General features: G+C 48.0%; 1 protein-coding gene across 1 annotated transcript in view; it reads left to right on the top strand.

The window, feature by feature from the left end:
- The first annotated feature begins 207 nt into the window (after positions 1 to 207).
- The window catches only part of LIPC (lipase C, hepatic type), a 30368-nt gene continuing 16926 nt past the window's right edge, over positions 208 to 13649 (top strand). The window contains exons 1-4 of the mRNA XM_049905773.1: positions 208 to 491; positions 958 to 1075; positions 3646 to 3879; positions 7728 to 7970. Coding sequence (XP_049761730.1) covers positions 3753 to 3879; positions 7728 to 7970 — 370 coding nt within the window. The 5' untranslated portion in view covers positions 208 to 491; positions 958 to 1075; positions 3646 to 3752. The remainder of the gene's footprint in view (positions 492 to 957; positions 1076 to 3645; positions 3880 to 7727; positions 7971 to 13649) is intronic.

Consider the following 13649-nt stretch of genomic DNA (forward strand, 5'->3'; position numbering starts at 1 on the left):
CTGGAAACATTTTTGGTTGTCACAGTGGGTGGGAGAGGAGCCACTGGATCTAGTGGGTGGAGGCCAGGGATGCTGCTTAACATCCTACAATGCGCAGGACAGCCCCCCACACGAAGAAGTATCCAGCACAAAATGTCGGGGGTCCAGAGGCTGAGGGGCCCCGTGGTAATTCCTTTCTCTTGGATCTAACATCATCCAGGAGCTGGAGAAGGAAGGAGGAGTGGGCAGGGAGAAAGAGGAAGGGGGTGCCAGGCCCTTCGCTCCCCTCCCCTCCCAGCAACGCTGACTGTCCTGTGGGATACCCTCAGGTGGACGGCGTGCTGGAAGCCTGGATCTGGCAATTGGTGGCTGCACTGAAGTCTGGGCTGTCGCAGCCCGTGAACGTGGGGTTGGTGGACTGGGTCACCCTGGCCCATCAGCACTATGTCATTGCTGTCCGCAACACCCGCCTGGTGGGCAAGGAGGTGGCCGCTCTTCTCCAGTGGCTGGAGGTAAGACCTCTGCATCCCTCCTCGCCTCTCCCCTCCAAGAGAGCGTGGATTCAGCTGGTGTCCAGCAGCAACGCAGCAAGGAGAACTGCTTCCACCGGGCTCACGAGGATGGTCAGGCACAGACAAGGACCTGAGCCCAGGGTTCTCTTAGACGCCTCATGTGAACCCCTGTTTTGTAGAACCATCTTCTCCCGCCACCCCAAACACTCATCCTTTGATATTCAGCCCTTGGTTATGCTAAGAGCTCTGAACGCACCCTGTAAACCAACAAACCCCACACTAATGAACACTGTCATTCCTGCAGGCATTAATGTCAATGTGGGAGACAGTACTGCCAGGTAGGGTCCCAGGTAGCCCATCAGAGAGGAGAGAGTGAGGGAGGTAAGAACCCAGTTTGTTTGGAGGGTGAATGAAGCACCTCATTTCCACCCCCGACCCCCGCTCCCCCCACCCCGCTGTCTTCCAGGAATCTGTGCAATTTTCTCGAAGCAATGTTCATCTCATTGGGTACAGCCTGGGTGCACACGTCTCAGGATTTGCTGGTAGTTACATTGGCGGAACACACAAGATTGGGAGAATTACAGGTAACTGTGCCCGATAACTAACAAACTGTAAACTCCAGAAATGCCCGGGGGCATGGAGCAAGGACTGGCTTTTCCAAGAGTCTCACAGTTAAGACACCTCCCTTATGCTGTACTGGAGTTCAGGGGAGGCTTGGAACTGTGTTTCAAATATGCCCACTGCCATGGACTCCAGTGCCCAGAGAACTCAGAGCAGATTACAGCCTTAATTTCTATTGCCTCTCCTCAAACGAATGCTCTCACTGATACACCAAGTAGGCCCTAAAAAGTGGGCTCTCTGTATACTTTTGAAGCAGGAAAGATTGTTATTTTCTTGTCTATAGTTTAAAAAGCCCAGCGTGGCAAGTTAGGCAGTCAAGAATCACAGCCCTTAATTTGCGGCAACACAACAGCCACACCTGTGCCTCGGTTTTCTCATCTGGGAAGCACACGGGTGGTATCTGGAGGGACGGGAGGCACCCAAAACCTTGCCCTGAGCCTCACACCCACCCAGAAACGGCTTTTGTTACCCAGGAAAAGCTGGAGATGTGAAAGAAAGCTCCTCTGTCCACACTACCCCTGATCAGAATGTTCCCTAGCTGAAGTCTTGAGGCCCACTGAGAGCTACAGGGATAAGAGCCAGGAGGCAGGGGCTAGGCCCTTCTCCACGTGGTTCCCTAGAGTCTCCGGCTTCTCCTGCCACACCCTTCAGCAGCTCTGGCTTCCGTTGCGCTGGAAATGCCTCCACTTTACAAGCACACCACGGCCTGTCCTGCATCTGGGCCTTCACATGTGCTGTTGGTTCCGCTTGCCCAGAACGTCTTACCCTCCTCATCCACCCACCCCTACTCTACCTACCAAACTCTTATTCATCCTTCAAGACCCCTCCGACTAAAACAAAATTTCACTGTCTAAGGGTTGTGAATTTGTCAAGTAAGAACATTTCTAAAACAACTACTATCTACCATTACTTCTTAAAAGAGGGAATTTATTTTAATATGAAAAAGGATAGAGGTAACGCCAGACCTTTAAATAAATTTGTCACTATGAGAACCCATACCCTTGTCCCTTATTTTTTTCCATCTTGCTGGTGATCAGTGAGCCCTGGTGGCACAGCGGTTAAGTGCTCAGCTGCTAACCAAAAGGCCTGTGGTTCAAACCCACCAGCTGCTCCTTGGGAGAAAGATGTGACAGTCTGCTTTGGTAAATATTTACAGTCTTTGAAACCCTGTGGGGCAGTTCTACTCTGTCCTGTAGGGTCTCTATGACTCAAAATCTCGACAACAGGTTTGGATTTTTGGTTTGGTGATTGGTGAGGCCTGGTCCACAGATCAGCACTTGGTCTCGCTGACTTAGTCCTCAGCAGTCTCAGGGTGAGCAGGCCTCCTGTGCCAGCTTTCCAGAGGCCAGCGAGGCCACCACTGAGGAACCCGGGCCAGGAGACTGAGTCAGAAGGCAGGGAGGTGGCATCGGGCCCAAGCCCAGGACCCCTCCTCTCTGCCTGGTGCTGTGGGTCACACCAGGCTTCAGGCAAACTCACACATGTCATGGACAGCAGGAGGGCTAAGCCCCCTATCATCAGCCTGATGGAGAAAGGGATATAAATGACACCAAGAAACAGTTCATTTGTCGCTGTGGATGGGGGCTGGGGAACAAGTGATTGCATACCCACTGTCAGTCTCTTCACCGCTGCTAGGGCTGGAAGCCAAGGCTGCTGCGGGACAGCCAAGGGTCCTCCAGGGAAAAGCTTGAGTGAATCAATGCTCCCCAGCTGGAGTCAGCCAAGAGCTGCCACTAGTCTCAGGCAAGCCCATCTGTCACTCAGGGACCAAGGGCTTCTAGGGTCCTATTTGCTCACCTTGATGTCCCAAGGCTATTCTGGATGTTCCAAAGAAATGGCATGAGTATAGGAGAAAAGCCAGCTTGTTTAGGAAAATTATTGACAACACGCAGGCAAACAGTGTTTTCTTTGATGGATGGTTAGAACTACTTATAATGAACACATAAGGATATTTTTGTTTGTTGTTTTGTTTTGTTTTTCGTATGCAAACAGATGCACTTGAAAAGAACTTAAAATTGGCTTGCTTAGATAAATCCATATTGCCGCTATAATCCTGTTTCTACCACTGGGTACTTTCCGAAGCCTCTTTTCCCCCTAGTTACAGTCCAGCCTATGTCTAATTTTCAATACCATGAATTGCTGTGGTTTTACTGCGAAAAGTTTGTGGCAAGACTTTCTACAGAAAGATTATGCCCTAGGTTTCTGTTCCTCCTGCTAGCTTATTAATGTGTAATAAAAAAAAAAAAAAAAAACCAAGCCCGTTGCCACTGAGTTGATGCCAACTCACAGAGACCCTGTAGGACAGAGTAGAACTGCCCCAAAGGGTTTCAAGGAGCGGCTGGTGGATTCAAACTGCCGATCTTTTGGTTAGCAACCTGAGCTCTTAACAAATGCGCCACTAAACCAGTTGCCGTTGGAGCTGGGCCACTAGGGCTCCATTAAGGTGTAATAATACTGTATCAAAAAGCTAAGAAGAGAGTTTCTCCTCCCCTCCCCATGCCCCCATCTAACCTAGCCCTTGCTTTTCTCTTAGGGCTAGATGCCGCGGGCCCCTTGTTTGAGGGAGCTCCCCCCAGTGACCGTCTTTCTCCAGATGATGCCAGTTTTGTAGACGCCATCCACACCTTCACGCAGGAGCACATGGGCCTGAGCGTGGGCATCAAAAGGCCAGTGGCCCACTATGACTTCTACCCCAATGGAGGCTCCTCCCAGCCTGGCTGCCACTTCCTGGAGCTCTACAAACACTTCGCCAAGCATGGCTTAAATGGTGAGAAAGAAGGCACCACACTTCCATGGGGCATCTGGAGCTACCAAATCTGTGGGACTCTGGGAAGAGTTTGGCAAGAGTAGGGGCCCAGGGTATGTGGTCACCAAGCCTAATCAGAGAGAGGCCTAGTAGGGGTGGGCAAGGGCTGGTGTTCCCCAAGCAGCCCCCCACCGCTTGACAGACAGAGTTCCTTGGAGCTTAGACCTTGAGGGTGAGCCAAGGGGCACCATCAGGAATCACCTCCTCCCATACACAGTGCACCCCAGCCGTGTCTCTTCTGGGGTACTACAACCAGATGACTTATAGCTGAGTCAGTTCCAACTCATGGCCACACCATGTGTGTCAAAGTGGAACTGTGTTCCATAGGTTTTCAATGGCTGATTTTTCTTTTCCCCAAAATAGATACCCAGGCCTTTCTTCTGGAACACCTCTGGGTAGACTTGAACTTCCAAACTTGCGATGAGCAGCCATGCACGTTAACCATCTGCAACACCCAGGGACTCCCCTGGGATACTAGCCCTTCTCAACATTGAATCCTGACACCCATGATTATCCCATCTTCTCTGGTAGCTTCCTCACTCATGTTTTCTCTATTCCAGGCCACATGAGCATCCATTTAATAATAGATCATGGCTACTTGATCCTTGATCTCACAAGAGTGGGAATAATCCCACCCTCCCACCACCACCCCAAAGATTAATCAGCTGATCCTACAGGATATCACTGAGATTCTTTGACTTTGGGGTTCAGATTCAAATATGCCCTAGTTAGGTCCTTTACCTCAGGGCAGAAATTGAATTTGGGATTATCTGGGTTGTGATCCTACCTCTCTCTTAAATCCTAAAACAACATTAATATGAACATTGGCAACATGCACAGGATTAAAGAACAAAAATGTCAGCGGAAACCGCACGTTCCATAGGTAACCCATATTTCTCAGAGTTTACAATTAAAACGTGCTGGCTCACTCTCCGCCAGCTGGAGACACCCACCCCGACACACCACCTTCTTACCCCAGTCATTCTAAACCGAGCTGAGAACATACTCTCTGGAGATTACGTCACCACCCTTACCTCTGGCATATCAGGCTGACCTTCAAGCTTGACATTATCTCATCTTGGCTGGACTCCCAGCCTTCCACCCACCCACACCAAGAGCCTTCTGGGAACTTCCCCTCATCATTCCTTACATCTCTCTCAGGTCGCAGTCCCTCCAGTCACCAGCAGGTCCCCATGACCAGCTAGCCCTCCTCCCACATCTACACCCTGAAAATTCTGAGACTGACCTCTAGGACAGCGTTCAGTAACTCTGTCTGTTGAACACATCAGACCAACCACGGCCATTTGCTCTTTTGTGCTAAACTTCAAAGTGATGGAAACCAGCCTTTGATTCAGTTCACCCAACCTTGATGTGATTCTTCTGTTTACCTAACCCTCCTGTTTGAAAGTCTTTTCATTCTGGTGCTCTTCTCCCAGCCACACCTGAACAAAATTGTTATTATTAGCTGCCACAGTGTCAACTCTGACCCATGGGACCTATGTGCAACAAAAAAGACATTCCCAGTCTTGCATCATTCTCACAATCACCAGCATATTCAAGTCCGTCATTGAGGCTATTGTGCCAACCCGTCTTGCGGTGGTCTCCCATACCCTCGCTGGCCCTGCTTCACCAAACATGATGTCCTCTAGTGACTGATCCTCCCTGATGTCCTGTCCAAAAGAAGCAGGTCAAACAACATTCTGTTGTGATCCAAAAGGTTTTCATTGACTAATTTTCAGAAGTAGATCCCCAAGCCTTTCTTACTAGCCTGTCTTAGCCTGGAAGCTCTGCTGAAACCTGTCCGCCATGAGTGGCTCAGCTGGTATTTGAAATACCAGCGGTACAGCTTCCAGCATCATAGCAACATGCAAACCACTGCAGTACAACAAACTGACAGGTGGGTGGTGGTGAACAGAATATTAACCTTCATTTTATTTATAACTGCTTTGCCAGCCTCACCACCTCCTGGCTCTGTGAACCTGGGTGAGTTAGTGAAAGTCTTTGAAGCTCAGTTTCCTCATTTGTAACATCGGCCTCAGGAGCTGTGTTGAAGATTAACGAGAGGTTGTATGGGAGGCGGTCTGCTTACCTCTCACCTGATAGTAGGTGCCCAGAGGAAAAAAAGCCACTAGCAAGGAGGAACTGAGATGACTCATCTTGGCATTTGTCCTTCAGATACTCCGGAAACAGCTTTAGACAAAGCTACCTAGTGCTCTGATTTCACATACAGCTCTTCCCCTATCTTGTGGTAGTGATTCCTCCCCATTCCTTGAAGAATGATTGAGATGTGAGATTGATACGAGAATAAATAAAGATTCGATTAAAATCTAGAGAGTTAAAAAAGAAAGGCTCAAAATCCATGGTAGACAGACCTACTCCACTCGCTGTTTGGTCAGGCCCACTGAAACCCTGGCTATGGGCCACGTCCTTCCAAATCCACTCACCATGCTGGTTTTCCAAGCTGGTTCCCTAGGGGGTGTAATGGCTGCTTTGGGCATAAGCGGACGTTGCAACAGAGCCATCAGCTTTTACCAGACCCTCAGGCACCATGGGAATGCCTCATTTCTACTTTATTAAGAGACGCTCCACACAGTTAACTCAACTGCAAGGCATTAGCACTTGTGTATGTTTAACGGTCAGAGATAGAAATATTTCTAAAATGAATTACACTGCCTTGCTTTCTTAAATAATATAGTGATAATGGTATGTTCTTAGCGGGGCTTCAAACCAGTTCGTTCTGGTTGGATCCCCTGTGGAGAATTTGCATTTCCACTCCAGATATACTAAACCAGAATCATTTTAACAAGATCCCCAGATGATTTTCATGTATAACTTCCTGGGAACTCATTAGAAATGCAAATGCTTAGCAGGAAGCTTGTTAGAAATGCAAATTCTCAGCAGGGGTTCGAACCAAAATCAACCAGTCTGAAGCCCTGGTTTTTAAATTGGAATTCCTATTAAGACTTGTACGAAAATATGCTGTAATAGAGAGGTGCCCTCAGGAGCCCTGAGGTGACGAGATTATGCCTCTACACTAAACAGCCCCAGGTGGGTCTACTCTTGCTTTAGTTTTCAGTCGGTTATTACATCCCTCTCTTGTCAGGGTGTCAGCCACATTGGTCCACTGCTTGTTTCTAATTTGCTAATCTTCTGTGAGAAATCCTGGTGGTGCAGTGGTTAAGAGCTACAGCTGCTAACCAAAAGGTCAGCAGTTCAAATCCACCAGGCACTCCTTGGAAACCCTATGGGGTAGATCTGCTCTGTCCTATAGGGTCACTATGAGTTGGAATCAACTCGACAGCAGCGGGTAATCTTCTGTGGGAGCCCTGGTGGCACAGTGGTTAAGAGTGTGGCTGCTAACCAAAGGTCAGCAGTTCAAATCTACCAGCTGCTTCTTGGAAACCTGATGGGCCAGTTCTAGTCTGTTCTGTTGGGTTGCTATGAGTTGGAATTGACTCAATGACACTGGGTTTTTTTGGTTTAATCTTCTGTGGAAGTCCCTGGGTGGCGCAAACGGTTAAGTGCTGAGCCACTAACTGAAAGGCTGGCAGTTCAACTCTACCCAGAGATGCTTCAGAAGAAAGACCTGGCAGTCTAGTTCCAGAAGATCACAGCCATTGAAAACCCTATGGAGTACAGTTCTACTCTGAAACACTTGGGGTTACCATGAGTTGGCATCAACTCAATGGCAATTGGTTTGGGTTTTTTTTCTTTTTCTTTTTCTGTGGGCTGAGAAACAAGGTGATCTTTGAGTTGAGGGTACTCAGCATCAAGGGGCAATAAAGTCCTTCTTGCCCTCTGTGTTCCAGCCATCACCCAGACTATCAAGTGTGCCCACGAGCGATCCGTGCACCTCTTCATCGACTCCTTGCTACACGGCAGCCTGCAGAGCACAGCCTACCTGTGTAGCGACATGGGCAGCTTCAGCCAGGGCCTGTGCCTGAGCTGCCAGAAGGGCCGCTGCAACACGCTGGGCTACCATGTCCGCCAGAAGCCACAGAGCAAGAGCAGAAGCCTCTACCTGGTGACTCGAGCCCAATCCCCATTCAAAGGTGAGTGCCGTGTGGCCTGGGAGCCTTCCCAGGGACTGGAAGCTGTCAGCGGTCTGAAAGGTTCAGAAGTTCCCTGATTTCTTCTCCTGGGGCACTTCAGGCTCAACACCCTCCACAACTAGGGTGTTCCTGATGCTGCAGACTCCAGACAGTGGTGTTGACACAGCCTCTTTCTTTTCCCAAGAATGTGGCCACCTTGCTGCCAAGTGCTAGGAGGAGAAATCTTGATAAATTCTGAAACCACCTGTGGGTTTGTTACCGGAATAAGTTCTTGCCTCTCACTGGTCAAGAATGTGCAGGTAAGGCACGTAGTTTTCCGCATGAGCAAAGCTTTATTGAAGAGGCTTGCAAGCGCAGATGAGGGGGGCCTAGAGCAACTCTTACCACCATCTCACAGAACAGAATAAAAGCTCTTGGGTGGGAAAAGATTCATGTTTATTCATAGACACAGGCAGGGATACATTAACTAAGGTGCGTGCGCAGCAACTTTCCAAGATGGCTCCTATCCCAGAGTCCTTTGGGATTCATAGCAGGACTTATTATGGGGTGTCGTGCCTGTGCAGTCTCTCGCTCCCCGGGTTCAATTCCCCGGCTGGGACTGTAGCCCTCACTGCCCCAAGGTCACACAGTGGTCACAGGTGGATGTTTTGCGAATGTCCCTGGGCCTGGTTTTCTCCAGCTGCTTCTGAAAGGCAACTTTAAAGAAGTTTGCAGGCTATTTTTAGATACCCTGTCCCATTGTTCTGGGGAATGGCTTTGTTTCTGTGCCCTGGCCCATTTCTTGTTCCTTAATAAGTCCCTAGGTTCCACAATCAGCCCCCTATTACCTCCCTGACAGTGTAATCTATTTCTCTTTTACTTGCTTCTCCTCTAACCACACCAGCCTCTTAGCTATTTCTCAGACAGGCACCCTCTGATCTCAGGGCCTTTGCCCCCTGTCTTAGGTTGGCCTCTCTTCGTAGGTTTTCACTGTCTCCTAGAATATTATATCCAGAAGGTCCTGATCAGTTACCTCAGCTGCCCACCTCCTATTGCACAGGGACCCAGAGGAATCTCCAAATCCAGGCTAGAACCCAGTCCTTTCATCTCTACTCATGGCAGCCATGAAAACACTGGATTCCTGTCTAGGCTGATGGCTCCTCATTTTCCCTAAAGCGTAAATCAGCTGGTCTTACAGGGCATTGTTGTCCTGCTAAGGCTCTCCCAACACGAGCTCCTGTTTCCAATGTTTTCCAGTCAGATTCTGACCCTTGGGGCAGGAAATGAGCCCCTGCCACTCTCCGGGTTGAACGGGAGGTCAGGGAAAGGGCTGTGCCTGTATCTTGGGCTAAAGCCAGCAGCGAAGTACTTCCATTGAAACATGAATCTCCCTGGAAGGAACAAGGCAGTATCTGTTGCCACTAACATTTCTGCCGAATCCTTAGAACAGCTCGGGCGTGATTTAGCATCTCGCTGTTTCACAGCACATACTCTCAGGCACTGCAAGAAGGAATCTGGTGTTTTGCTGTTTGATTATTACCACGCAGACATTTGTGTCTGCACGTGAGCACGCCATCCCCACCACATTCCATTAGCACTGCATTACATATAAAATGGAGTTCCTGGGTGGTACAGATGGTTATTGCACTCAGCTGCTAACCGAAAGATTGGGGGTTTGAGCTCATCCACATGTGCCTCAGAGGAAAGGCCTGGCAATCTACGTCTGAAAAATCAGCCACTGAAAACCCTGTGGAGCAGTTTTATTCTGACACACATGGGGTCACCAGGAGTTGGAGTCAAAGTGGACTGCAACTCGTTTATATGCATTATAATGTTTTATATATGTGTGTGTGTATAACACTATATACGTACACATTATATGCATTATCTAAATGACATATATGTAACATTATATATGTATAACATTATATACGTTATCTATAGAACATTATATATTTTTTTTAAAAAAGCAGCTGCCGTTAAGTCAATTCCAACTCATAGCAACCCTACAGGACAGGGTAGAACTGCCCCATAGGGTTTCCAAGAAGCGGATGATGGATTCAAACCGCCAACCTTTTGGTTAGCAGCCAAGCTCATAACCACTGTGCCAGCAGGGCTCCATGACATTATATATGTATAACATTTTATGTATGTGTGTGTGTGTGTATATATATATAAAACATATGGAAACCCTGGTGGCATAGTAGCAATGGGTTTGGTTTTTGGTTTTATATAACGTATATGTAATATTATGTCTGTATAACATTATATATGTATACATTATCTATATAACTTGTTGCTGTCAAGTCAATTCCAACTCATAGCAACCCTACAGGGCAGAGTAGAACTGCCCCGTACAGTTGCCAAGGAGCACCTGGTGGATTCGAACTACCAACCTTTTGTTTTAGCAGCTGTAGCTCTTAACCACTACACCACCAGGGTTTCCCATTATCTATATAACATATGTATAACATCTTATATATAGGTACAAGTTTTATTCATTATCTATATTACATTGTGTATGCATAATATTTCATATATGTATATATTATATGCATTATCCATATAACATATATGTAACATTATGTATGTTTATACATTATATACATTATCTATATAACTTTGGAAACCCTGGTGGCTTAGTGGTTAAGTGCTACGGCTGCTAACCAAGAGGTCGGCAGTTCAAATCTGCCAGGCACTCCTTGGACACTCTATGGGGCAGTTCTACTCTGTCCTCTAGGGTCGCTATGAGTCAGAATCGACTCAAAGGCAGCGGGTTTGGTTTTGGTTTTTATATAACATTACACATGTATAACGTTATATATGTATACATTATATGCATTATCTATATTTTATATAACATTATAGGTGTAACATTGTATATGTATAACATATACATATACATTATATAACATTGTATATGTATGACTTTTAGATATATGTATAACATTTTTTATATATGTATACATTATCTATATAACATTGCGTACGTATGACATTTTATATATATATATATATATATACACACATTATCCACATAACACTAGATCCATGACTCCCTTTGGTTCCCACCAAGCCAGCCCACAGGGTTGGTGATTACCCCTGCTTGGAAGATGAGGCAAGCAAATCAAGGGGAAGGTGACCAGCCCACAACCACACAGCCTGTGAATAAGCCTAGAACCCAGGTCCACAGGACGCCCAGTTTAGTGTTCCTTTTATTAGCACCCTAGCAAGTTCAAACTCCCAGGAGACTTAGTTTTGAAGCACAAAATTCCTCTGTTTACTGAACTTTTGCTCTCAAGCCAGGTTTTCCCCTTTAGCCCGCCAAGCAGGTTCAGGAATGGTAGATATCCATAGTGGATGGCACGTAACCTGTCTGCGGAGAACTTGGACTGGCGGGGCCTTTCCCTGTAAAAGGTCAAGGGATGCCCTCAGCTCCTCTGTCCCTTGGGGTTGGAGGAGACAGAAGCATACCCTGCTTCAGGGAGCTCCCCCACCACAGGCTGCCCACTAGAGACTCCTGTGCCTTAACCAGGTTCTCTTTCAAATGGAAAAACTGCCTGGAGTGATTAAGCCTCTCAGATAATTGCATTTCACTGGAAACTGCTTTAATCCTGGACTGCTAGAGTTGCAAGGGACTGTTCAACCTCATCATTTTACAGACAGGGAAACCGAGGCCCAAAGGGGTGAAATGACTTGCCCAGCACAGGGTCACAAAGAGATATCTTGACAGAGCTCCAGGCCTCCATGCAACTGGCCGAGTGATTCTTACACCAGTAACCTGCCCCTGGCCTGTGTGGGGCAGAGGTGAGGGTGGAGGGGACGGCTTGCTTTTCCCTCGAGATCGGCTGGGGAGAAATGAGGTCATTTTGGCACCTTCCAGGCTAGGCTGGGAACTGCATCTGAAGCGGGGAACGTGGCCCAGCTTGGGGACAGCCCTGGGGATGGGGGAGGGAAGCAAGTGCCAAGAAAGGAAGTAGGGGAAGAGCAGTAGGCATGAGTCAGGTCGAGCTCCTCCAATTTGCCAAGATGCCAGGCACCCCACCTCCACAGGCTGTGGGTGCGCCTGCCGTACGGGCTCCCTTTCTTATCAAGAAGAAGCAGAGGGTCAAAGTAGGGCCGCCTCACACCACCCACTCGCTACCAAAGTCACTGTGTTTATCCATGCATTTCTTCTACAAGCATAGACCGAGCTGGGGTCTGCGGAGACCCTCTCCTCAGGAGGCTGGGTGGAGACTAACCCCTCCTACCAGGGGCTCAGTGCTGTCCGAGAGGGGCACAGCTCTGTGAGGCCCATGGAGAGTCACTTGTGTTACTTTATTGCCAACTACTTGTCTTGCTCCAGGGACATCTGATCAGGACAGGACCTACCAGGCCAGCGACATCTAGTCTTATGGAGGCTATGAGGCAGGGTGCCTGAGACTGCTCAGGAATCAAAAACCCCAGCCCCTGCAGGACGTTCTGGTGCTGAGCTGTGGCCTGCATTGTCCCTCCCCTCTCTGGTGTTGTTACTTGCTGTCAAGGCAGCTCTGACTCTCAGCGAGCCCAAGTACAACAGAATGAAATGTTGCCTGGTCCTGTGCCATCTTCATGATCATTGGCATGCTCAAGTCCATTGTCGCGGCTGCTGTGTATTTTGAGTGCCTTCCAACCTAAGGGGCTCATCTTCTAGCACTGTATCAGATAACAGTCTGTTGTGATCAATAGGGTTTTCGTTGTCTAATTTTCAGAAGTACATTGCCAGGCCTTTCTTCCTAGTCTGTCTTAGTCTGGCAGCTCCACTGAAACCTGTCCACCATGGGTGATCCTGCTGGTATTTAAAATATTGGTGGCATAGCTTCCAGCACCATAGCAACAGGCAAGTCGCCACAATAAAAACAAACTGACAGATGGACGTGGTCCCCTTCTCTGGTCCTTCCAAATTCTCCTCACTTTGGCCCCAGTCCTTCGACTAAGCAAGGTCCTAATCTGTTCAGCCTAATTTCACTCACTGGTCGGGGGCAGCATGCCTGTGGTCACAGCCAGTCGCCCTGGGAACCGACGGAAGTGACACACACCCACGTGAAACTCTGCCTGTTTGGAAGTGGCCACTGATGGGATACTGTAATCTGTATAATGCTACCCTGTCCAACATGGCAGCCACTAACCACATGCAGCTCTTTAAGTTCAAATTTAAATTACTTAAAATTAAATAAAATCAAAACCTCAGTTTCTCGGTCACACTAGCCATATTTCAAGTGCGTACATACGTGGCTACTATGCTGGAGAGCCCAGAAATAGGACCTTCCATCATCACAGAAAGTTCTAGTGAATGGCAGTGATGTGAAGCCTTTAATTCAGGCCACCATAACTACACCGTTCTCCACCCAGTCATGGCCACCATCATCCCTAGCCTGGGCCCTCAAAGCTTATTTTGCTAGCCACCTCTGGCATTTTGATGAATACCTACAGATTCTTCACAGAACATACTTGCCCAGTTCTGGTGTACAGAGAAGCCACCATCCGTATCTTTCAAGGACATCTAGTTGTAGTCTATATTCTAGTGTCCAGTCTAGCTGGGCAAGATCAACATCTCCTCCCAATTCTAGTCCCACAAAGAACGCTTGGCCTGCATTCCTCTGGCTCCCAGGATATTGCGACAAAACCATCAAAGGATCTATTTTCTAGAACCGTATGCCAGAACTCAGGTAGACACTTCAA

The sequence above is a fragment of the Elephas maximus genome, chromosome 13, assembly GCF_024166365.1.
Source record: "Elephas maximus indicus isolate mEleMax1 chromosome 13, mEleMax1 primary haplotype, whole genome shotgun sequence".
NCBI classification, from domain to species: Eukaryota; Metazoa; Chordata; class Mammalia; order Proboscidea; family Elephantidae; genus Elephas; species Elephas maximus.